Source organism: Rana temporaria, chromosome 12, assembly GCF_905171775.1.
Source record: "Rana temporaria chromosome 12, aRanTem1.1, whole genome shotgun sequence".
In the NCBI taxonomy this organism is placed as follows: Eukaryota; Metazoa; Chordata; class Amphibia; order Anura; family Ranidae; genus Rana; species Rana temporaria.
In genome coordinates, this window is record NC_053500.1 from 71,548,549 (window position 1) to 71,574,101 (window position 25,553).

At 43.7% G+C, this 25,553-nt stretch overlaps 1 protein-coding gene across 1 annotated transcript in view; it reads left to right on the top strand.

Moving 5' to 3' along the window:
- Window positions 1–25,553, top strand: part of LOC120918206 (signal transducer and activator of transcription 5B) — a 165,327-nt gene that overhangs the window by 86,230 nt on the left and 53,544 nt on the right. Inside the window, exons 3-7 of the mRNA XM_040329696.1 lie at window positions 820–976; window positions 8,288–8,377; window positions 8,976–9,150; window positions 21,814–21,944; window positions 25,106–25,257. Of these exons, the coding sequence (XP_040185630.1) occupies window positions 820–976; window positions 8,288–8,377; window positions 8,976–9,150; window positions 21,814–21,944; window positions 25,106–25,257 (705 nt within the window). The remainder of the gene's footprint in view (window positions 1–819; window positions 977–8,287; window positions 8,378–8,975; window positions 9,151–21,813; window positions 21,945–25,105; window positions 25,258–25,553) is intronic.

Genomic DNA, 25,553 nt, shown 5'->3' on the forward strand with positions numbered 1-25,553 from the left:
ACACAAATTTATTTTAGGTCAAAAATAAAAAATGATATTGCTTTGAGTAAACGGATACCAAACGTATCAAGATTTCAAATTGCTCATGCCCATGAAATATCCCCAAACTACAGTACCTAAAAGTGTCCATAGCTGACGCTTTTATAAGCCTTTAATGGATATCTGTTTACAATAAATTGGAAAGTATGGCCCTAGAGTTTTTGCTCCCACTCCGACATTCACAATGATATCTCATATGAGTGGTGCAACTCACTGACTGTTTAACATGGGAGTCTATGGAAGGGGTGCCCGGCTTTGAAAAATTGTTGCTCCCCGGCCGTAGGTCCCCTGGACAACAAACTTTGCACACTTGTAGAGGAAGAGTGAGGCTACATGTGTGCTGGTACGGGGTCCCCAAATTCTGGGAAATCAGGTGCAAAAAGGTGACTCGAGTATAATCCAAGGGGTGCATTTTCAGCACAAAAAATGTGCTGAAAAACTCGGCTTATACTTGAGTATATACGGTAAATGTATTTATTTAATTTAACTTTATTGCTATTATTGCTATTTAATGGGTAATTAATGGGCCCTGCTGTGATAGCTTTGGGTAAGTGACCGGTACTCTTTTTAGATACATCATGAGTCTATTAGCCCCCTTATGTCTGCCTTGCCTTTCTATGTAGCTAACTTCAGCCATGAACTTGTAATAACCACTGGCTGACAAGATGTTAATAAAAGTATGTTGGTCAGCAAGTGGTTAATTCTTGTGTACCTAAAAAAATAAAAAACAACAAAATAATGATGGCTTTCCTTTAATAAATGTAATGTGGTGATTACCAGGGACTCTGTGGATCCAGAGAACCCCCAGGACAGCATGAAAGCCACACAGCTGCTAGAAGGGCTGGTGCAGGAACTGCAGAAAAAGGCAGAGCACCAAGTTGGTGAAGATGGGTTCTTATTGAAGATTAAACTTGGCCACTATGCCACACAGTTTAAGGTGGGTTCTGTAAATGTTTGGATAAGTGTTTGATTTTGTTCTAAAATGTAACACTTAGACATTTGTTTAGAAGGCAATTGTCATTTGACTGAATAACCACTTCAGCTCTCATACCTGTGTATAGATAATTCTGCTACGGGCCTGTTTATTCTCCAACAACTTTGTCATTACTGAAGTGATACACAGATGAAACATATTCTCCCACATAAGCTGTAGCTCTCTTTCCTTTACCTCTGCTAAAGCACACAGATCAAATGCTATCTCTCAGCAGTAGAAGACAAGGGGTGTGGATTTGATGTCACTCTGCACAGCTGGAGGCTAGAGCACAGAGCTCAGTGTAATCTTATGCCTCGTTTCCACTGAGCGGATCGCTTCGGTACGATACGCTATTTTGGGTGTTTCCATTATGAAAGTGTGCCATAAAACCGAACCGTACCGCACCATAGAAAATGGAACGGTTCAGTTAGGGCGGAGCTACGATACATTTCACTGATTGGTGGACACGCTAGGCATTTTTTCTAAACCCTGTATGGCCCCTGACGGTCCGACTTGCCATGGAAACGCTCACCAGAATAAACCGAACCATTCTAACCGTTCCAAACTGTACCGACCCAAACCGTTCCGCTCAGTGGAAACGAGGCATAAGTGGAGGGAAGGAACACACCCCCCTTCCCATAGAAGCATAAGGAAGTAAACCTATGGCTGTCATTCACCTGATGTATGCTGGAGGGGGGCAGAGCTGTCATCGGGGAGTCTGTAATGTTGGCATAAGCTATTAGGCTGCATTCACACTTGGTGTTCTATAACATGCAACAAAGTCCACAGGAAACGTGTGTTTTAGAAACACGCTGCTAACGCATATCATGCTTGCCCCCAAACGCGATTAGCAGACACACATTTTGCCGCATGGCAAATGCGCTACAAATCCACCATGCTCTACACCTGAAAAGGTTCTGGAGCTTCTTTGGCATGTTTGTCACACATAGGGCAGCCCATAAGGCGTGATTCTGCTTGTGATTCCAAATCATGCCAAAATCGTGGCAAAATGTAGGGCACGTGTTTGAGTGCTGTTCATTATTAATTGCGCTGCAAACATTTTCACCACAATTGCTGCGCAACAAAAATGTGTCAACCTTGTCGCATAGAGCAGCAAATGCATAGGGCAGCCAATTCAAGTGAAGATGATGTAAACGGGGCATTAATAAATGAGCTGCCCTATGCACAACGTGCGGAAACACATAAAGAACATGCATTACCGCTACACAATGTGACTGGGACCTTAGGAGTGACTGACAAAATCAGGAAAATATTTTAGAGAAATAAAACTTTTGAGGTTGATTTACTAAAACTGGAGAGTGAAAAATCTGGTGCAGCTGTGTATGGTAGCCAGTTTGCTTTAAACTTCAGCTTGCTCAATTAAGCTTTGACAAACAAACATGGAAGCTGATTGGTTTCTATGCAGAGCTGCACCAGATTTTGCACTTTTCAGTTTTAGTAAAATGTACTTTGGATTGAGGCAAGTACACACTATAGAGGGATATGCTTTATTTATTTTTCATGTCTAAGGTTTACTACCACTTTAAGATAACAAGGTAATGCATAAATACTTTTGGGCTTTCTTTTTGTGATCGATAGGAAAAACCAGTGCTGGAGAAATAATAAATCCCCAAAATGTTTAAAATCTATAATTCATCTCAAACTACAACTCCCAGGATTATGAGCATTGTGCTTGGAAGTCTATGGGATTGCTAGGCTTCAGCTCTCCCCCTGCTGGTCATAACAGCCATATCTTCATAAAGGGAGAAAAGAATAAAAGGCAAAGTCTCCTTCGCCCTGGTTCACACTGGGCAGTCCCGATTTCGGCCGCGATTTAGGAGACATCTGTGCAGGTTTCTGCACAGATGTCAATGTAAATCGCGGCCCGAAATCGCAAAAAGTAGTACAGGAACTACTTTTTGAAATCGGTGCAACGCCGCAGATGCGACGTCACACCGATTAGGACGGTGTCATTGCCGGCAAATGCCGCCGATTTGAGATGCGATTTCACATGTGAAATCGCATCTCAAATCGAAGCAAATTATACCCAGTGTGAACCTGGGCTTAATCAAATTTGTGTGACCCTATAAAGGGTCACAAGTTCTGGTGAGAGTCCATTTTGTACCCAGATTTGTGCAGGGTGGTGGTTTGGAGTAACAATGGGGAGTCTGCACTTTTACATCTTGCTGGTAATTGGTTTGCACATATAAGCATAATTTGCCTTTAAGAGGTTGTAAACCCTTGAGGGTTTTCATCTTAATGCATTTCTTTGCATTAAGGTAAAAAACCTTCTGTGATGCAGCACCCCTTTTACTTTCCTAAACCCAATCGTTCCAGCAACAGGGACAAGCACAGCAGCTCCAGCCGTGCGAAAGGGGCCTAAGGGTCTTATCTGGTGAGAGTAACTTTTTTGATCAGTTGTACGAAGGATTGGTAGACACACAAGCAATGAGCTTTTGAGTTTTTAATATACTTTTGTTTAGGATTGTTTAACAATTTTTGTGGATTTATCTTTCCTCCTGTTTTTTTAATAGCACTGGATATTTTTAATATATTTTCTTTTGGTGATATTTTTCTGACCACCGTGATGGGAGGCTTTACTGCGGTGGTCAGTAACGTGCTCGCCCCCTCCTGGGAACTACATCTGTGCGGCAGGACGCTCTCTACGTGTTGGAGACTTCAAGGAGGTGTGAATTACTGGGCGTGCTGCAATTCATGCTGGGAAATGTAGTTCATACATGAACGTGCGCCGCAAACCTGGAAGTAAATGAGAGAACAGAAACTAGAATGCCAGAGGTGATATAGATGAAGGAATTTAATAGGTATTTACTAGTTTTTTTAACAGAATCATTACACTATTCTGTCTGTCTACCTTGCAGACATTAATTTTAGGCAACATTTTTTTTTCCTTTAGTGACCCTTTAATTGAACAAGCACAAGTTAGAAGCTGATTGGCTTACCACCTATCATACACAGCTACACCAGAAATGAACCCCCATTGTATTGCAAAAAAAGCAATTTTGTTTTGTATGCAATCCATAGGCATAAAAAGTAATTGAACTAAACCATGTACTTTTTCTGGAATTAGATCAGCATTTAAAACAAAATATTGTTACTGTGGATAAAAAAAAGTATACATTTTATTCTATAATGTGCCCTGATTAAAATAAAAGTAACATTATGATTCTGGTACAATGCATTTAAAATATATTTAGAAATAAAACAGACTTTTTAAAATCTCCTGCTTGACTAAGGTTTAGCAAGGGATCATATAAATACAAAAACAAAAAAAATCCAACTTTTTTTTTTTTTTTCTTGCTCTAACAGACATATGAAGATGGAAGCTCATCGCTTTGATCTGCAAATGAATGTGCAGAACAGTGTTAAGCTCCGTACACACAGGCCAAATATTGGGCAGCATCAGCTGGTTTAGATTGGTTCAGCCGATACCACCAAATATTCGGCCCATGTGTATGGCAGCCGGTCCGACAGATGTCAGCCTTTTGTCTAAGGGGCATGACCGAGACAGGTCTGCTCATTGCCATCCGATCAGTACTCTCAGCCCCATTGGCATCCCCCTGTCAGAACACAATAGCTCAGCGGGGAGATCTATGTACTAACATCAGATTGTTAGTACATGATCTCCTCCCGAGCTCTTTTGTGTTCGTTCATCCCACTAGGTTGATCTAAAAGAAAGCTGATAGTGCTTTCCTCTCTAGTTTCCGTTTGAATAGTAAACACTATACAGTGTGTCCCAAGGTCTGTTTTTTTTTACTGCAGCAGCTGAATTGGCTGCATTTACACAGCAACTCCTGGCTGTCATTTTGAGAGCTGAGAATTGCTGACAAATACAGGGAGGGGAGCAGCAGAAGGGCAGTGCATACTACAAACACACTCTGTAATTTGATAGTTTTGTGGATATGTGTATTGACACCCAATGTCCATAACTGGTTACATTTTATGATCTTTTTTTTTTTTTTTACTGATACATTATAGTTTACAGTCGGGAAGTTATTGAAAATATTTTCATATATTTAGGAAAAATACATGTATTTATTCTTACATATTTTAAGTAGAATCCAACCAAAGACTTTTATCATACGGTTTGAGATAGTGATGGAAGAGAGAAACCCTTTATAACCACTTTTACCTACAGGTAAGCCTAGATTAAGGCTTACCTGTAGGTGCTCGAAATATCTCCTAAACCTCCGTGGTTTAGGCGATATTTACAAAAGATATGGGCGCCAATGTCTACGGCGCAGGCGTACTTTAGAAACGCTGATTGTTCCGTTTCTAAAGGAGAGCGTGCCCTGACTGGCAGCTCCCACTTGCATGCGCGGAAGTGACGTCATCGCGGCTCCGGACAATCACAACGCCGGAGGCACGATACCCGGAAGGAAGATGGATGCTTTGTGAAACAGGGGACAGCGGTGACATCGCAGGCTTCGGTTTCAGGTAAGTGACACATAATGTGCTACTATGTAATGCATAGTAGCCCATTATGCTTTGCCTTTGCAGGGAAACAGAGGAAGTAAAACCCATCACCTTGCTTTTGGGTTTGGAGAGATTTCTCGCCCCAATAATCCAGCAATAGGGCCACAAATGGCTATAAAAATGTGGCAAACCATCTAAAGGCTCTTCTTCATTCTGTTCTAATATGGGAGATTTACCTTCACATCATTTCCCATAGCCAAAACAGGAAGTTAGAGGAAATCCCTGCAAATTAAGGGAACTTCCTGGGGCCCCCTAGGTCAGCAGAACTAGTGTCCCCATTGGAAGATTTCTGGGGACATTTTACTTGCACTTTCAATGATAACATTAAACAGGACAAATGGAGAGGATGAATCTCCCTAATGGGGTCACAGAAGGCAATACGAACTGACAGGTGTTCTAATCCATCTCCACTCAAAACTAAAAACAGCACCTGGCACTGAAATAAATACTGTTATTGCCACCCACAGTACAAGTAGTCCCAGCTTCAGAGAGAGAGAGACAGTGATCAGGTAATGACCCGATTACCCCCAATGAGGGGGGTTAACTTTCACTGCCACTGACAACCAATTTGGGGGTTAACTTTTACTGCCATTGACTACCAATATGAGGCGGGGGGAGGTTAAACACTTACCTTGTAAAATAACTCATTCCATTTAAAATAGAAATAAAAGGCAAACATTTGTGTATAGATATAAAAAACATTATAAATACTTTTTTTTTAAATAAGTGATCATATTCCCTCTGGTTTCAGCTGCATAAGACCCCTTTCACACCGAGGAGTTTTTCAGGTGGTACAGCGCTAAAAATAGCGCTGCTATACCGCCTGAAAAACTCCTGCCCAGCAACCTCAATGTGACAGCCGGAGGGCTTTCACACTGAGGCGATGCGCTTTCAGGAGAGATAAAAATCTCCTGTCAGCAGCATCTTTGGAGCGAAGAGAGGAGTGGCGTGTATACCGCTCATTCACCGTTCCTTCCCATTTAAAACAATGGAAAACCGCGGCAATACCGCCCGCAATGTGCCTCTGCAGAGGTGCATTGCGGGCGGTATTAACCCTTTATCGGCCGCTAGCGGGGGTTAATACCGCCCCACTAGCGGCTGAATGCCGCGGCAAATCCGACGGTATAGCGCCGCTATTTTTATACCGCCACCGCGGCTCCCGCCCCAGTGTGAAATGGGCCTAAGAGCTGAGGGAGGAGAAATGGCACTACACGATCTTCCCTGTGAAAGGCTGTGCGAGGAGGTGTGTCAGGAGGAGAGCTGGCTGAGTTTCCAGCACAGCTAGAAAACTTACCACAGTGTGTTCTCCTGCTTTACCTGGGTACACCCGGGTCAAAAAGATCAGAAAAAATGGTTGGTTCGGCAAGAATCGGCTGACTTTTATACTATGTGTACAGCTTCTGTCAATCGAGCATCTGATCTGAGCTGATCAGTGTGTTAGCTCAGTGGGGTGATCCTTGCACTAACATCGGATGTGTTAGTACGGTGATCTGTAAACTTGTTTTCATTGTACTTTCCATTAGTGTGGTAAGTTTTTAATAGGGTAGCAGAGGTACTGGCAGGAACACCAGGGATTTCACACAAAGGAGTACATGGTACAGCAGAGACATAGCAGGAATGTGTAACGTTGGTTTTACATATTCTTAAACTTTTAATGGCACTGACCTTCAATGCAGGGGCCTAAATTTCAATGTCTCAGACTGCCAATGCAGGGATTAATACATTTTACTGTCATTGTGGGTACGTGGGTGGGTACCCGGGTAGGGAGAAGGAGTAAATAGTTCTGAAACCAGGGCTGGGAGTGATTGGTGTTAGTGGATGCAACAATGTTGAGGGTTACTATTGCATCCACTGGAACCAATGCTGGAGGTTATTATTGTGTCCTCTGACACCAGTACTGGGGTTTACAACTGCTCCAACTTCTTCTGCAGTGTGCATTACAATACACTTCAAAAATTGCCGCAATTGCCAACAATTTTTGTCACGGAGGTGTGTTACAGATGATTAATTTTGAATGAGCTGCATAGCTTGACACGATACATGAAAATGTACTGCTATTGTGGAAGTGTTGGGGCTGCACTTGAAGCCCCTATATAGTTTTCATGTTGACCACCAGTGCTCAGCTTTTTGTATGTAGTTTTTATGCTTAAAGTGTTTGTAAAGGCTGAAGGGTTTTACCTTCATGCATTCTATGTATGAAGGTAAAAAACCTTTGTGCAGCAGCCCTTCCTAAAACTTACCTCGATCTACCTATGTGCATGAGAACCTCTGGTCTGCAGGGATTTTCCCTCCTCATTGGCTGAGACAGCAGTGGGAGCCATTGAGCCAATGAGGAGAAAGGGGGCAGGGCTGAGCCTCCTGCTCTTTTTGTGAATGGACACGCAGAGCCACAGCTTGGGAGCGAGCCTGCTCAGCTGCCCTCATTGCAAGCTGCTTACTCTGGGGGCAGGAGGAAGTGACCAGGAGTGCTGGCGGGGGACCGGAGAAGAGGAGGCTCGGGGCTGCTCTGTGCAAAACCACCGCACAGAACAGGTAAGTATTTAAAAAAAATAAGTATTGAAAGAAAAAAGTTGACTTTTATATCACTTTAATTACTGTGTTATTTTAGATGTATATCCAGTTTTAAATTTTGTTGAATTATTTTGAAAAATTGTAATTTCTTTAATGTTATTGTTTTCATAAATTGTTATAAAATGTTTTTTATTTCTGCGCAAATATATAATGTTCCTTTGCAGATTAGTGAAATCCTTAACCTATTTCTGTGATCCCACTCTTTTATAGAACACATATGAACGCTGTCCCATGGAGTTGGTCCGATGCATCCGACATATTTTATACCATGAACAGCGGCTAGTAAGGGAAGCAACAAATGTAAGGTTCTGTTTTAGTACTGTACCTGAGCGTGTGCTCATTAAGTAAAGATACAACACGTAAAGGACTTTTTCTGGTTCTAGAATTTAGAGCATATGCTTGATATCACAAATTACAGGGCGGGGTGGGGGATGGTTAGCATGTAATAGGTGAAATCATAACCAAGCTACATTATAATACCCATAAATATGTCCACTTTAGAAGATAGTGGAGTGGACTTAACTATGTAAGCACAGAAGGGTAGCATGTGTAACCGTCCAATAGTATATAAATATGAGCACAGTACTGGGCAATGAATCAAACTTTTTTTTGAACATTTCACCATTCGGATATTGTAAGCTGATTTCTAAATGGTTGCTCGAAGATTACACAAAATCTACACATAGACATTGGGGTTTGGGGAAATAAAATTGTAGACATTGTTCATACAAAAAATCTTTTGTTGGATGAACATTTTCAGAAAAATCAATCCATTGAGCTGGAATTTTTGTTTTTACCCTGTTGAAAGGACAATTTATTTGCATGTGTTGATATTATTTTATTTGAGTGATTTGTAAGTGATAGGCATGTGCACATCCTTTGATATTTCTCGTTGCAGTCCAGTTCTCCAGTTGGGGGGCTTGTAGACACCATGCCACAGAAACACCTTCAAATTAATCAGACTTTTGAAGAACTGAGACTTATCACTCAGGACACAGAGACTGGATTGAAAAAGCTGCAGCAGACACAAGAATACTTCATCATACAGTACCAAGAAAGTCTGAGGATCCAAGGTAAGTCAGCCCACAACCTTCAGCATCTGGGTAGACAAGTGACCAGTGTAAATCTGCTTATCCATCCAACACTTCCCATCCCCCAGACTGTCAATGCTGCTGTCTTCTGTGCCCTTGTGCGCCTTGTTTAAGAGATGTGTTACTGGCCAGATCACCAGGTGAAAACAGAGGGGAAAAAAAGTTGAATACTGCTTTAATTGAGGGTGTATGCGATAGGCCCCTAACCTTTAAGGATGAAGAGGTGAATGGTCTCCTTTCACAGTTAGAAATGGGGGGGTTCAGGGCAATATTATCATGGGTGACTTCAGCTACCCTAATATTGATTGGCCAAGTTGAACTGCACAACTAACTAAGGCTTGCCATTACTTGAACTTATATGCAGGACAATTTCATGAGCCAAATGGTGGAAGCCCCAACTAGAAATTATGCTCTGCTGGATCTTTTGATTTTAACCTCCTCCGACCCGGCCACTGCATATAAACGGCCGGATCTGCATTTCGTCCTTCTGAGTGGACGTTCACCCAGACATGCCGCATCTGGGATCAACAGGAGGGCTCTGTGATTGGCTCTCCTGATCACATGATGGCTGTGTTTAATCACAGCCATCATGTAATGTAAACAGGGAGCTGTTGCCAGGCGATTGGCTCTCCTTCTCACACAGAGCCTGTGAGTGAGGAGAAGGAGAGCGTATCTGTGCTGTAAACCGGGGATCAGTGTGTATGAGCTGCTTTTACAGCTTTCTGCATGCTGATCACCCAGCTAGTGTCCCCAAAACAGTGTCCTGTCAGTGTCCCCACACAGTAAAAAAAACAGTAAAATCATCTGTCCCAGTGCACATCTGGCGCACATCTGTCCGTGATCATCTGCCACCTCTGTCCATGATCATCTGCCACATCTTTCCGTTATTATCTGCACACATCTGGTGCACATCTGTCCATGATCATCTGCAACATCTGTCTGTGATCTGCCACATCTGCCCCAGTAAACATCTGTCCCAGTGCACATCTGTCCCAGTGCACACCTGCACACCTGTCCACGATCATCTGCCACATCTCTCCAGTGAGTAACATCTGTCACACATCTGCCCCCGTAATCTGTCAATATGGCAAGAAAAATCAGCAGTGAGGAGGCTTTCCATATACTCCAGAGTACATCGGACGAGAGTAGCTGGGAACTCTCTCTGTCAGACTTGGATAGGGAGTATGGCCCCGTACACACGACCGAGTTTCTCGGCAGAATTCAGCCAGAAACTCGATCGGAGCCGTATTCTGCCGAGAAACCCGGTGGTGTGTACACTTTTGGCCGAGGAAGCCGACGAGGATCTCGTCGGGCCAAATAGAGAAAGATGTGTTTTGCCCGTCGAGTTCCTCGGACGTGTGTACGGGGCCTATGAGCCAGTAGAAAGCAGTGACTCTGAAATGGAAACTGAGGAGGACAGAATCCTAACAAAGAGCCTTCAAAAATGTGATGGGTAGACGGGAAATGAAATTTGTAATTTATGCTTTTTTAGAATGCCTGACGGTGCTACTTGAATGTTGGTCCTCTGTATGTGGCCAGGCTGTGGAAAAGTCTCACACGTGGTATTGTCATACTCAGGAGGTGTAGCAGAATGTGAGGTGTAATTTTTGCTATGTACATGCTATGTGTTATAAATATATCTTATAAATTTACAACTTTGTCCATAGCCGCCGAATGTATGACTCGGCCCCGGCCCCCGGCGCACGTGTCATTGGATTTGATTGAAAGCAGCAGGAGCCAATGGCTGCGCTGCTATCAATCTATCCAATCAAGACCCGAGAACCGGTGGAGAGAGCGACAGCGGGGACGCACCCACAGAAATTAGGGGCTCGGGTAAGTAGAACTGGGGGGCCGGACACTGCATAGGATGCATTAAGGTGAAAAAACACAAAGGTTTACAACCCCTTTAAGTTTACTATAAATTACGAGGGAAGGACAAGAACACAACATTTCAAAACGGTTAACTTTACTAATTTGTGCTCATACTGCAATGCTACTAAATGAAATATTCTTTCCCCAAAGAACACTGAAAATATTAGGGTGTTTTAACCACTTGGCGCCTGGGCTATAGTCAAAAGACGGCTACAACACGGGCTTAAAATGCCAAAAAGGGCCTACATAGATGTTCTCGTGCTGCCCGGGCGGCGTGCTCTGTGATCACCAAATTTTTGGGACTCGGCTGATCACTGGTCGTTGTAAAGGGCCAATCACAGCGGGCCCTTTAGCCCATGATCTTCAGTGTGAAGAAAAGAAGAAAAGCGTTAACTAACTGTTAGAGGGACATCGGTCCCCTTAGTGCCCACCAGTGCTGCTAATTAGTGCCCATTAGTACTGCTAATCAGTGCCCATCACGGCCTCATCAGCAAAAAATGAAAAACCCAGTGGTGATTAAATGCCACCAAGCGAAAGCTCTATTTGTGTGTGAAAAATGATAAAAAATGTCATATGGGTACAGTGACCTTCAATTGTCATTAAAATTGTGACACCGCTGAAAGCTGAAAATTGGCTTGTTCAGGAAGGGGGTATAAGTGCTCGCTGCTCAGTAAGCAAGTGGTTAGGGACACATTAAAAAAGGCATTCATCAGTGCATTACACTGGGCAACAAATATAAAAAAACTGAAATTAAACCTGGGTGGCTAAATACTAACGCAAAAAGGCATATTTGCAAGGAAAAGCTGTTCTTTAAAAAAAAAATCAATAAGACCGTAAATTACAAAAGAATGCATTAAGAAACGCAAGAGCATGATTAGGGCAACTAAGATAAGATTACAAGAGACAGAATGGCTGGAGATTGACGGCTCTGTACCTGAAAGTACAGTCGTAAAAGGGGCTGTAAAGGTAATTTTTTTTTTTCCCTAAATAGCTTCCTTTACCTTAGTGCAGTCCTCCTTCACTTACCTCATCCTTCCATTTTGCTTTTAAATGTCCTTATTTCTTCTGAAAAATCCTCACTTCCCCCCTCCCCCTAAAGAGGCTTTCTCCACACCAGGGAGAATGCCTCGCATTACGGTGTGGAGTTACAGACAGAAGAACAGGAAGTGAGGATTTCTCAGAAGAAATGAGGACATTTAAAAGCAAAATGGAAGGATGAGGTAAGTGAAAGAGGACTGCATTAAGGTAAAGGAAGCTATTTAGGGATTTTTTTTTTACCTTTACAACCCCTTTAATAGTAGTAAACATGTATTTGCGTATCTTCCTTCTGCACCTTATCCTAAAACCTGCCATCTTGGTAATCCACCCAAATGACTTCTACAAGAAAGCTGGTTGTAAAGGCTGAAGGTTTTTTATGTCAATGCATTCTATGCATTAAAATAAAAAAAAATCTTCTGTGGGCAATAGCCCCCCTCAGCCCCCCTAATACTTACCTGAGGTCCATCTAGATATGTAGCGATGTTGCAGGAGTGTCTTGGCTGCCCGAAAAATCTCCTCCTCATTGGTTGTGATGGCAGCATGGCGCCATTGGCTCCCGCTGCTCTCACTCAAAGTCAGTCAGCCAATGAGGAGAGAAAGGGGGAAGCGTCAGGCCATGGCTGCGTGTCTGAATGGACACAGGGAGCTGTTGCTCTACTTGCGGAGCCAGGGGCACCTAAGAGGAACCCAAGAAGAGGAGGATCTGGGCTGCTCTGTGCAAAAACCACTTCACAGAGCAGGTAAGTATGTAATGTTTTTGTTATTTAAAATAAAAAGAAGGGGAGTGTAACGGCTACCCGGGCTAGCGAGAGGGTCTCAGCCGTTGGAGAAGTCCTTTTCCCTGGCAAGCTGCGATATGCAAGTACCGCCGGAATCCCTGTCCAATAGATCCAGAGAGAGAGAGAGAGAATTCCCCTTCCCGAACGAGACAAGGCTACGTTGAAGGGTCAAACAAGACTGTCTTTTATTGTACATTTCACCTCGCTTTTTATATGGTTACAAACGTACATGAACAATGACACTCTCCGCCCCCCTCCCCTTCACACACATACTTTGAAATAATGACATTCCCTTGAATCAATCAGTCTCTAGACGTTCGGCTCCAACCTTATATTTAACATGACTTGATCAGACAATAGAATTCAATTAACCTTTAAAACAATTATACACTCCCACATAACAGCCTCCATATGTTGAGGGGATTAACTACACAAAGGAGAGTCCATTAGCTATGCAAAGGGAATATTAGCATTCAGCAGTGAAAAAGTCCCTTGTATAATTAACCCTTTGAGCTCAGAATACAAGTCATGCAGTCCTCTGTAGGCAGAATAGTTCATAGGTCTGTTACAGGGAGACTTTAGGATAATTTTAAGGTTTCCAATACTTTCAGAATGCTAGTTCCATGGCTATCATTCGTATGCTTTAACTTCAGTAAAGGCAAGTAGGTCTGACACTTATTTATCATATGTTTGTTCTAGGCCAGGCATTTAGCATTTTTAGATGGAGGCTTGTAGTGGAAGCCCCAATACTTCTCTATTGACACTTTAAGGCTGTCCTTGCATCTATTTTGAGAGTGGTTTGTCCTGTTTGGAAAAATAATGATGAAGCTGGAGTACAGTTTCACATTTTAAGTAATTGTTTCACATTTTGCTATATTTCTCTTTTATTATTTATATTGATTATTTGTGTTTATATAATTGCTGTTATTTTAAGAACAATTAGCCTTCAGGCTGCTGGAAATGAAGGTACTTATTCTGTGACCGTAATTATACACTTTGACTTGCTATAAACAGCTTGATGGATTCTCTGTCATCAAATCTTGCCAGAAATAATTAAACTCCTTTGGAGATTGCTGCTGTCATAAGTAAACAGAGGAGGAGGGGGAAAGCTCTCAGCAGCAGGACATCCATCGTGCTGACTTTACTGCAGCAAGATTTTACACATAAAACCGCATTGGAATACAGTGTACCACACAGCTTTGTCAAAGGTAAACAAATCGCCCCAAACAGATGGCAGGGCGCCCAGGGAGGATTAGTTCTAGGGGTTTTAGATAAAGACAGTGGTGGCAGATGAGGTTTTCACAGTGTAATAAAATTGACAGAAATACATTTGGGATCAGTTTACCAGCTTTGTGAAAAACGTGATTTAAATTTATGAGGATGAACTGTAGAGCTTGTGTGCCTTTGTTACACTTGACTTTGTTCTATCATAGGGCAAATGGAGTCTCCACCACATGCCTGTCCAATAAAAGACCATATTCACTGAGGACCAGTGAACAGTGACCAGGGCTGTAGATCATTTTTTACCTTGGTGAGATTTAGGCCTCTGAAATTGTAAGATAGTTGATCTAGCTGAAATGCATGCCAGCTAAATCCCTCCCCCACCCCCTTCCCTGTAGGCAAGCCTGAGAGCTCTGCCGGGCACTATAAGAAGGTTTCTGACCCTTATGTAAAGGGGACTCTGATGGGGACCCTGATGTAAGGGAAGGAATTTTTTCAATCTGCCATTAATGTGTAAAATTTACGATGTGGTCCTCATACTGAAAAGTTTGGAGACCACTGCACTAAGGTATTTCACCTACAGTACATTGCAGCATGCTGAAACAAACAATTATGCACTACAGTGCACTGCATCACCAAAGATCATGCAGGTCTTGTTTTTGATTCAGTGTGGTGCATTGGCAGCCCATTCAACTGAATGGTCCGTCTTCACGCATCGGGTGTTTACATGCAACATACGGCGTGTTAATATGTGTGTGTTAAATGTACTGCAGGGGATCACCATGGTGTGAAAGAGGCCTTTGGACCTGTTCATACTACCAGCATGCTAAAATACTATGTTTTATCTTGGACCGGACAGTGGAGAGGCCAATGGTGTGATGTGCTGTTTTTAAGGCATCAAGTGGTTTACAGGGTTTTGTTTTTTTTAGCTTTATTGAGATTAAACAAGTGTGCATATCATTCAAGTCTCCATGCTGCAACATAGTGTGATGCCATGTGGTGCCATCTGATGCACTGTGGGGAAGTGCAGCATATTTGCATGTTTCTACAATCCACATCACTGTAGAGTTGTGGTGTAAAAGGACAACATAGAATACAATTGTTTTCCTAGTGGTGACCAGGTCAAAAAATTCTTGAGCCCCTGAGCTAGCAAGGTCACATGATATTGACATCACACATATGGACGTGTATACAGGCTGCAGTGGAAATCTCCTCCTAACTGAACTCTCAGCACTGAGAAAACTGTGCAGTTTATCACTGACCGTGGTATACAGATCAGCCAAAAAGGTATATAGTAGCAATATTTTAATGTTAAAAAAAAAAAAAAAGATTTATTAGCTGTGGGCAGGCAGATTAACTATTTTCATTATACTGGGTTTAGTAACACTTTAAGAACCCCAGTTGTAGGCAGGACTTTCAAACATGCCCCTTTATCTCCCCAGTGGGCTGCTTTCAGTATAGGTGATGGTGGAAATGACCTCAGGGGGGCATGATATAAATATGAATACATCCTCTATTTACATATGCATGCTGCTGCTATTTGCATATCAATGCCGCTATTTCCATGTAAACACAGGGTCTGCGGGTGAGTCATCTGTACACAACAATAGGGCAGAGCTGGTCAGCATTAGTAACATAAATTCACACTGAGATATCAGGACACAGCACAGGACAAAAACTTCAAGGGGCGAGGGAATTTAAACTTGGATAGTTGGCAAGTATGAGGCAGCTGCTTTGGGCCCCACAACAATGATGTGGCACAGGGAAGCTGCTTCTTTTGCTCTGCCTTAAAAACGGTCCTGGCAATGACCTGTGTTGTTTTGTGCCAGGAAAGGGTCCATAAGCTGCACATCATGAAGTAGACCATGTGCATCAAGTGAGATGAATGGCTGTCTCAGTCCGGACTCCAGCCAGGTCATGCCCCCCAACATATTTTGCCCTGCCCCTTGGAGCTTAATTATGGGGATGGAAGTTCTGAGCATAAGGGGGTGTTTATAAAAGTATCATTGGCTGTCTTGATAGAAATAGATGACACATCAGTGCTCAAACAAGCAAAAAACAGCCACAGAACAGCCTAGTGAGCATAGTTAAAACCAATGAAGTTTATTGAAGAACAAAAAACACTAATATCCACTTTATTGTTTGCTTCAGCACCTGTGTTATCCATTTCTATCACATGACAACCAATGATGCTTTTATAAACACCCCCTTATGCTCAGAACTTAGTCTTTTTGGGTCACAGTCTGTCACAGGTTACTGCACATAGTGTGTGAAAAAGCTCTTAAAGTGATTGTAAAGGAATTTATTTTTATTTTTTTCAAATGAATATGTTATGGCAAGATGGACCTCTTCTTCTTTTTTTTTTTTTTTTTTAGTACTGGGGTGAATAGATTTGCACCTCCTTTATAAGTGACTTGTATATCTGAGACAGTAGATGTAGGGTATATGTATGTACACAATTTTACTTTACTCCAGACTATTGCAACATTCTGGCAGTGTGGAGCAAAAGGGCATAGTCTTTGGACCGTCCTGTATGCTTTGACCAGCAAAACCAGACTTGCTCTTGCATGGTGGGTTAAAAGTTTGGTTCTGGAATAGGGGAGATCTTTTCTGCCAATGGTTCTTACAATGAATGCCACCCAGTCAGGCTGGGACAGAGTCCTGGATACCTTCTTATTGCAATTGACATTAGAGGAAGCATTTCTCCTGATTATTATTTTGAAACTCAGGGTGAATTGGTTATGCATTCAACACAGGACCTTTCGTCTGCACTCCTTTTGAAGAGCGAGGGCCACTTTATCGACTTGGTAACCAGTTGCGGGCCACAATAAGCTGAGCGGACGGATGACAGATCCGTGTCCGCTCTGCAAATGCAGAGCGGACATGGACACAGCCCACTCTACTCTATGGGCCCTTCAATATGATCCAACCAGATAGAATAGGATGGATACCCTTCGTTTTTGTTTGTTTTTTGTGATCAGATTGGAGGTATGTGGGTGCAAATATACACAAGTCCATAGAGATAAATTGGTGGTCTGATTGGGTTGGACCGATCGCGTGAAAGGGGCCTAAGGCTGCGTTCACACTGATGTGTGGCAGTTTACCTGCACCACGAGTGCAGCGCAGTTCACCTGTGGCTTTCCTGTGGGTAAGCTGCACTTTTCCATAGACTTATATTATATTCTGCTCACCAAACTCGCAGGTAAGAACAGGAGTCTATGGCTCAGTGCAGGTAACCTGCAGGTGCACTGCTCTGCATATGCGGGTCAGTTTAAAAGCAGCTCAGTAACCACTGCAGAACAGATATGCCCATATATACACTGAATTTAGTAATAAAAACGTACCTTTAATAACGGGCTTCCATTCAGGTACCACCGATTATTGCTGTCCCAGGCAGAGTACGTTTGGTATCACTCTGTTTGTGACAGGAATCGGCGCTATACAGAAAGCATCAGCATATGCGGCTCTGCTACCTCCGCAACCACTTGCTTCCTCTACTGCTGGCTTCATTTAGAACACTGATGCTTTGGGATGGTGGGTTGGCAACCCGCGATCTGGGCTTGCCAACCTGCTATCCCAGAGCAGGAAGGTCACGGGCCACATCCGAGGGCTCTGCGGGCCACTGGTTGCGCACCCCTGTGGTACTCATTTCTCATAAGACTCTTGGCAGATTCTCGGGGGAACTTCCAGATTGTCAACATTTTCTGTCCAGTTTTCCATCCTGCTTCTTGGTCGCTGGCTTTAAATGCCCAATATGCATTAGGCCTTAAAGGGGTTGTAAAGGTTTGTTTTTTATTTTCTAAATAGGTTCCTTTACGTTAGTGCATTGTTGGTTCACTTACCTTTTCTTTCGATTTCCCTTCTAAATGTATTTTTTCTTTGTTTGAATTTCTCACTTCCTGTTTGTCCTCAGTTAGCTTTCCACCATCATCCGAGCGGTGGTTAGTCACCCAGAACAGCTGGCACCTGGGCCCTGCTGTGGGTGGCTGTGCTGGCACCTGGACCCTTCTGTGGGTGGCTGAGCTGGCACCTGGTCCCGGCAATGGGTGGCTGAACTGCCTGCAATGGGTGGCTGAGCTGGCACCTGGTCCCTTCTGGGGGTGGCTGAGCTGGCACCTGGTCCCTGCTGTGGGTGGCTGAGCTGGCACCTGGTCCCGGCTGTGGGTGGCTGAGCTGGCACCTGGTCCCGGCTGTGGGTGGCTGAGCTGGCACCTGGTCCCGGCTGTGGGTGGCTGAGCTGGCACCTGGTCCCAGCTGTGGGTGGCTGAGCTGGCACCTGGTCCCGGCTGTGGGTGGCTGAGCTGGCACCTGGTCCCAGCTGTGGGTGGCTGATCTGGCACCTGGTCCTGGCAATGGGTGGCTGAGCTGGCACCTGGTCCCTGCTGTGGGTGGCTGAGCTGGCACCTGGTCCATGCTGTGGGTGGCTGAGCTGGCACCTGGTCCATGCTGTGGGTGGCTGAGCTGGCACCTGGTCCATGCTGTGGGTGGCTGAGCTGGCACCTGGTCCATGCTGTGGGTATCTGAGCTGGCACCTGGTACCTGCTGTGGGTGGCTGAGCTGGCACCTGCTGTGGGTGGCTGAGCTGGCACCTGGTCCCTGCTGTGGGTGGCTGAGCTGGTCCCTGCTGTGGGTGGCTGAGCTGGCACCTGGTCCCTGCTGTGGGTGGCTGAGCTGGCACCTGGTCCCTGCTGTGGGTGGCTGAGCTGACACCTGGTCCCGGCAGTGGGTGGCTGAGCTGGCACCTGGTCCCGGAAATGGGTGGCTCAGCTGGCACCTGGTCCCGGCAGTGGGTGGCTGAGCTGGCACCTGGTCCCGTCATTGGGTGGCTGAGCTGGCACCTGGTCCCGGCATTGGGTGGCTGAGCTGGCACCTGGTCTCTAAACTGGGTGGCTGAGCTGGCACCTGGTCCGTGTTACCAGTATTTAGTTAAATTTCAGTATTCTGTAAATTTATGACACTAGCGTATACCATATGCTGTACAGATGCTGTTTACAAATGCTGTGAGGGAACGACCAATGAGGTCTGTGAATTGGTGGAGACGGGGGGGGGGGGGTGTCCATTCAGTATTCGTACTATAAGACGCAGAGAAATTTTCCCCCATACATTTGGGGGGAAAAAGTGCGTCTTATGGTCCGAAAAATACGGTAGATTGCACACATGTGGACATCATTTCACTAATTATGTGACTTATGAAGGTAATTGGTTACACCACAGCTTTTTATGGGCTTCATAACAAAGGGGGTGAATACATACGCACATGCCAATTATAATTTTTTTATTTCTGAAAAAGAGTTTTATGTATATTTTTTTATAATTTTACGTCACCAACTTAGACTATTGTGTTCTGATCCATCACATATAATTCAGATTAAAAGGACATTGAACTAAAGGCAGTAATGTAACAAAATATGTAAAAAGCCAAGGGGGTTGAATACTTTTGCAAGGCACTGTACACTGATCTGTCTGTGTCCAAGCAACACACCACACTACCTATAACAATGCTGCATGCCCCTGGGGGCACGCACAAGTGGCTTGTTCGGAAGGACGTCATTTGACATTCAGTCAGGACAATTAAACCACAGAAAGTTCTTAAAGGGGTGTTCCAGTCATTTTTTATGTTTATTAAAAGTCAGCAGCTACAAAAAGTGTAGCTGCTGGTTTTTAATAAACATACACTCACCTGCTCCATGTTCAAGCGACGCGCCGGCCAGGGCTCCGCTCCCCCCCCCCCCCCCCCTCTCCAGCCAGCGTCTTCATTCCAAGTGTGGGCACCCGGCCGTGACAGCTTTCGGCTTCACGGCCGGGCACCCACTGCGCATGCTCAAGCGGCGCTGCACCATTCAATTGGACAGACGATCGCCTGGGACCTGTCATGTGTCCCAGGCGATCGCCTACAGGGAGGGGCTGCAGAAAGGCGATTAGACTATTCGCTTTAGCAGCCCCTCGGCGGAAGAAGGAAGTGGGACAGGAAGTCACACTCCTCCTGAAGCCCCCACTCCCCCCCAAAAAAAATGACATGCCAAATGTGGCATGTAAGGGGGCGATGAGTGGATTAAGCATGTAATGTAAGCATGTAATGTGGCATGTAAGGGGGCGATGGGTGGAACTCCGCTTTAAGGCCCGTTTCACACGGAGCGGATCAGTAATGATCCGCCCCATGAACCTCCGCTTGCTCAGCGGGGATCGCTCCGTTAATCCCCGCTGAGCGAGCGGATGACAGGGCGGTCCCGCACACTGTGCAGGGACCGCCCTGTCTTTTCTCCGCTCTCCCCTATGGGGGGATCGGATGAACACAGACCGTCTGTCCGTGTTCACCCGATCCGCCAGACGAATGGAAAAGTAGGTTTTTCCTCCGTCACACTTTGGCGGGTCGGATGTCAGCGGGCATGTCACCGCTGACATCCGCGGCTCCATAGAGGAGCACGGAGCGCCCGTTCAGGTCCGCAAAAAAAACTGACAGGCGGACCTGAACGGGCCGCCAGTGTGAAAGAGCCCTAAAAAGCAAAAGATCAAGATTGATTTTTCTTTGTTTTCTTTTTTTCTTTTAAAGAGCGATTATAGACCCCAGACCTCTCCGTAAAGAAAACCTGTCATGCTGTATTGTTATCCCACGCAATGTTTACATTTCTTTCGATGGCAATAAAAGTGATTAAAAAAAATATAAAACGTTAAAGGGAAAGTGTAAAAAATAAATGTAATAAAATAAAAAATATAAAGCGCCCCCATCCCCCCTTGCGTGCAATGGTGAATTTATACGTAGGTCACACCCACCTATGTAAACTGTGTTTGCACCACACAATTGAGGTATCGCTGCGAACGTCCGAGCAAGAGCAATAATTCTAGCACTAGATCGCTTCTGTAGCTTTAAACTGGTAAACTATAGACATTTTAAGAGTATCACCTATGGAGATTTTTAGGTACCGTTGTTTGGCCCCATTCCACAAGTGCACGCAATTTTTAAAGCATGACATGTTAGGTTTTTATTTACTTAGTGTAACATCATCTTTCATATTTTACAAAAAAATTGTAAATTTGTCAATTAGCCACAACAGCTTGACAACCAGTGATTTTTTTCCTGCATTTTATTTTGTGTATCATTTGATTGTTCATATACTGTATATTCTGTTGTAGCTTGTGGATTATGGTTTATCTCCACATTTACAAGCCAACCTCAATGCAATGTCTAATTGGGCGACTATGTGGCAGATGAGGTTTAGTGTTGATAAATGTAAAGTTAAGCACTTGGGGGCTGGGAATATGCATGCATCATACATGCTAGGAGTACAACTGGGGGGATCTGTAGTGGAGAAGGATCTGGGGGTTTTAGTTGATCATAGGCTCAATAATGGCATGCAATGCCAAACTGCAGTCTCCAAAGCGAGTAAAGTCCTTTCTTGTATTAAGAGAGGTATGAACTCCAGAGAGAGAGATAACATTTGGCCCTATACAAATCATTAGTAAGCCCTCATCTGCCATTTCGGGGGATCAGGAAGGCATTATATCCCCTGCTGTAGCAAATTGGATCGTGCTCTGCTGTTTTTTTTTGTTTTTTTTTTGCCTTCCTCTGGATCAACTGTGGGTATAGAATTGGGTATATGGGATTGTACGATATTTTTTATTTTATTTTTTTATGGTTGAACTGGATGGACTTTTTTCAACCTAACTATGTAATATGGCACTTTGTTGCTGTAAGTGACAGTGTGTGACTTGACTTGCTTCTGTCTCCTTTTCTCAGCTCAGTTTACCCAGTTGGCCCAGCTGAGTCCCCAGGAGCGTATGCCTCGTGAAGCTACATTACAGCAGCGGCAATCATCTTTAGAAAATTGGCTACAGAGAGAGGCCCAGACTCTTCAACAATACAGATTGGTATGTTTCAAAGCCAACACCATGTTGACATTTCCAGCATCTTGTCTGTCTACTCTGAAGTGTAGGTTAATTGTTAGTGGAGTTACTAGTGGTAGTCATGTGAATATTAGAAAGGATTGTTTAGGTTGTTGCTTTCCAGGCTGCTGTATTTTCTGACATGTAATTTGACAACTGAATGAAGAATTTTAGCCTGATATACAGTACAGACCAAAAGTTTGGACACACCTTCTCATTCAAAGAGTTTTCTTTATTTTCATGACTATGAAAATTGTAGATTCACACTGAAGGCATCAAAACTATGAATTAACACATGTGGAATTATACATAACAAAGTGTGAAACAACTGAAAATATATTTCATATTCGAGGTTCTTCAAAGTAGCCACCTTTTGCAGCAGACACATCTCTAGAACTGTTAAGAGGAGACTGTGTGAATCAGGCCTTCATGGTAAAATATCTGCTAGGAAACCACTGCTAAAGAAAGGCAACAAGCACAAGAGACTTGTTTGGGCTAAAGAACACAAGGAATGGACATTAGACCAGTGGAAATCTGTGCTTTGGTCTGATGAGTCCAAACTTGAGATCTTGGTTCCAACCCCCGTGTCTTTGTGCGATGCAGAAAAGGTGAACGGATGGACTCTACATGCCTGGTTCCCACCGTGAAGCATGGAGGAGGAGGTGTGGGGGTGCTTTGCTGGTGACACTGTTGGGGATTTAATCAAAATTGAAGGCATACTGAACCAGCATGGCTACCACAGCATCTTGCAGCGGCATGCTATTCCATCCGGTTTGCGTTTAGTTGGACCATCATTTATTTTTCAACAGGACAATGACCCCAAACACACCTCCAGGCGGTGTAAGGGCTATTTGACCAAGAAGGAGAGTGATGGGGTGCTGCGCCAGGTGACTACCTCTTGAAGCTCATCAAGTGAATGCCAAGAGTGTGCCAAGCAGTAATCAAAGCAAAAGGTGGCTACTTTGAAGAACCTAGAATATGAAATATATTTTCAGTTGTTTCACATATTTTTGTTATGTATAATTCCACATGTGTTAATTCATAGTTTTGATGCCTTCCGTGTGAATCTACAATTTTCATAGTCATGAAAATAAAGAAAACTCTGTGTCCAAACTTTTGGTCTGTACTATACACTCCGCCAGAACACTCCCATCAGCACTCTCTGCCATTGGACAGTATGTACATTTTGACAGCTGTTATCAAGTACTACAGGTAGCATGGGAGTGCTCTAGTGCTCATTTTTGCAAGAGCAGAGTCTTGATAACATACTGACATTCATCAGAGTCTTGCTTGGAAAGTAAGGGGATCCTTACCACGACTTGAGAAGGTAGACAGAAGAATCAACATGGACTATTTTCAGTCCTTGTGCTGCTAGCATTAGTAGGTAGATAGGAAGTATATCATACTTCTTTGTGTTAAACTTTTTTTGGTATACATTTAGGAGGGGAGGAGGGATTATCTCAGCTTAGCACATCCTCCTGTCTGCATACCTGAGCTAAGAGCAGATGGATTCCAGGAAGTAAATGCTACATGAATTATCTGCCCTTACTTAAGATGGCCGCAGCCAGAAATTACATGGGCTGGGTTTTCAAAATGATATCTCGGCAAAATAGCATGGCAACATGGATGGATGGATGACTTTGCTTTGAATATTAAAGAGGAAGTAAACCCTGTTTGTTTTTTGTTTTTTTAAACATTATAATTTTTCTATATGTGTACATGCCTTGCACCTTTAAACATGATTAAAATTCTGCCCTTCCTTTGTCTTCCTGCCTAAATCTCGCGCATGCGCGATTGCGTCCAAAATGTTGCATTATTTTCATAGAAAAAACATTGCTTTACTTTGCTTTACACTTTCTGAGAAACGTTTACTAATGTTGCTTGACTAAGGCTCTTGGAATAACTGCAGCTGCTTGCTCTGTTTGCTCTGCAGCTGCCCTGGTTCACTCCCCCTGTGTGACATCTAGTACAGTCACAAGGGGAGAACCAGGAAGAGAAGGGCACATATCGCAATCCTTTAGTGCTGTGCCGTTTACATGGGAAATAAATTACACAGCATGCTGATACAGAAACGGCACACATAGCGTACCGTGAAACAACGAATGGAATGGGCAAGCACGGCTGACGTCACTAAAGAATGCAGGACGGTTTCTCCGGCAACAGAAGCAGTGAGTGAACTGTTCTATAGAGATTAGAATGAGCTGAAGTCAAAGTGGAGGGTTTACAACCACTTTAACTACCTACCGCCTGGCCTATTTCAGAATTACGGCTGGGCGGTGGTTCAGTTATCCTGACTGGACATCATATGATGTCCAGCAGGATACCAGCCATCACGCGCCCGCAATTCACATCTGGAATTGTGAATCTAGTCAAAGGCTCTGCTGCCTCTGACTTCTAGTCTCATGAAATTTGGTGAGGTCATTACTGTGCCGCTTGCTGTAGGCTTTGACAAAAGGCTGCAAAACCCTGCCTCCACCTACCATGGACCTACCATGCCTCCACACAGTGCAGAGTAAGGCATGGTAGGTCAGTAATCGGGGAACAGTCATTTGGGAGTCCACAGGCTTTTATACTAGTGACTAGTCCTTTTCCCTCTGCCTGTCTTTTTGGGCATAGCTTCCATACTTCAGCTCTTCTTTATGTACAGTATACATACATTTATTTGGTTGTGACGTCTTATTGCAGTTTGATTGTCAGCATTGCTCTTTGTACTGCTGCTTTAGTTTTGGTTCAAATTTCCTTGCTAGGTTACGTTTTTAAAGATTTCTCCTAATTACACAAAGATTTACCTTGATTCCTTTTAAATTAATGATTTAAAATACAGCGTAACTCTTTAGAATTTAGGGGTTTCTTGTATTTGTTACCCTGAAAGCCTTTTGTTCCTTTGTTTATTCAAAGTGCAGATCAGAGAGTTTGTACACGGATTTATAGTGATTAAAATCTGTGTAAAAGAGGTAGGTTTAGTGGCTAGAAATGTTGATAATGTATATACAATGCTCTTGGGCAACAAAACTCTAAGGCATTAAAGTGACAAGACAACAGCGTTCTCACCATCTTTATCTGCCATATCTCTGTAGCCCAAGGTTTTGAATTTGCCATGCTACCTTTTCCAACTTATTTAAAATTTTAACTTGCTGCATATGCAGGATCTGTCAGAGAAGCACCAAAAGACTCTTCAACTTCTACGCAAGCAGCAAACGATTATCTTGGATGATGAGTTGATCCAGTGGAAGAGACGGCAACAACTGGCAGGAAATGGTGGCCCTCCAGAAGGAAGTTTAGATCTATTACAAACTTGGTAAGTGGTGATTCCAGGCCCCAAAGCAGAAATGGTATCATCCGTCAGTCATTTTGCTGTGGTTTCATACACGCCTGTCTGTTGTCTACTACTTCTTGGATCTATCTTTTCTGTAGTTGCATGTCCTTAGACTGCCCAAGTGGTTCGCTTTCTTAAAGGGGGTTTCAAAGCAATTCATCTTCGTTTGCTGTTTTGTAATTTGAAAAATATTCCAGATTTGACTGTGAGAGCACCTTCAAAAGATAATTTACGGATGGACAAAGATTTTTTAACCTGTTATTTAGCTTTGTGTGAAA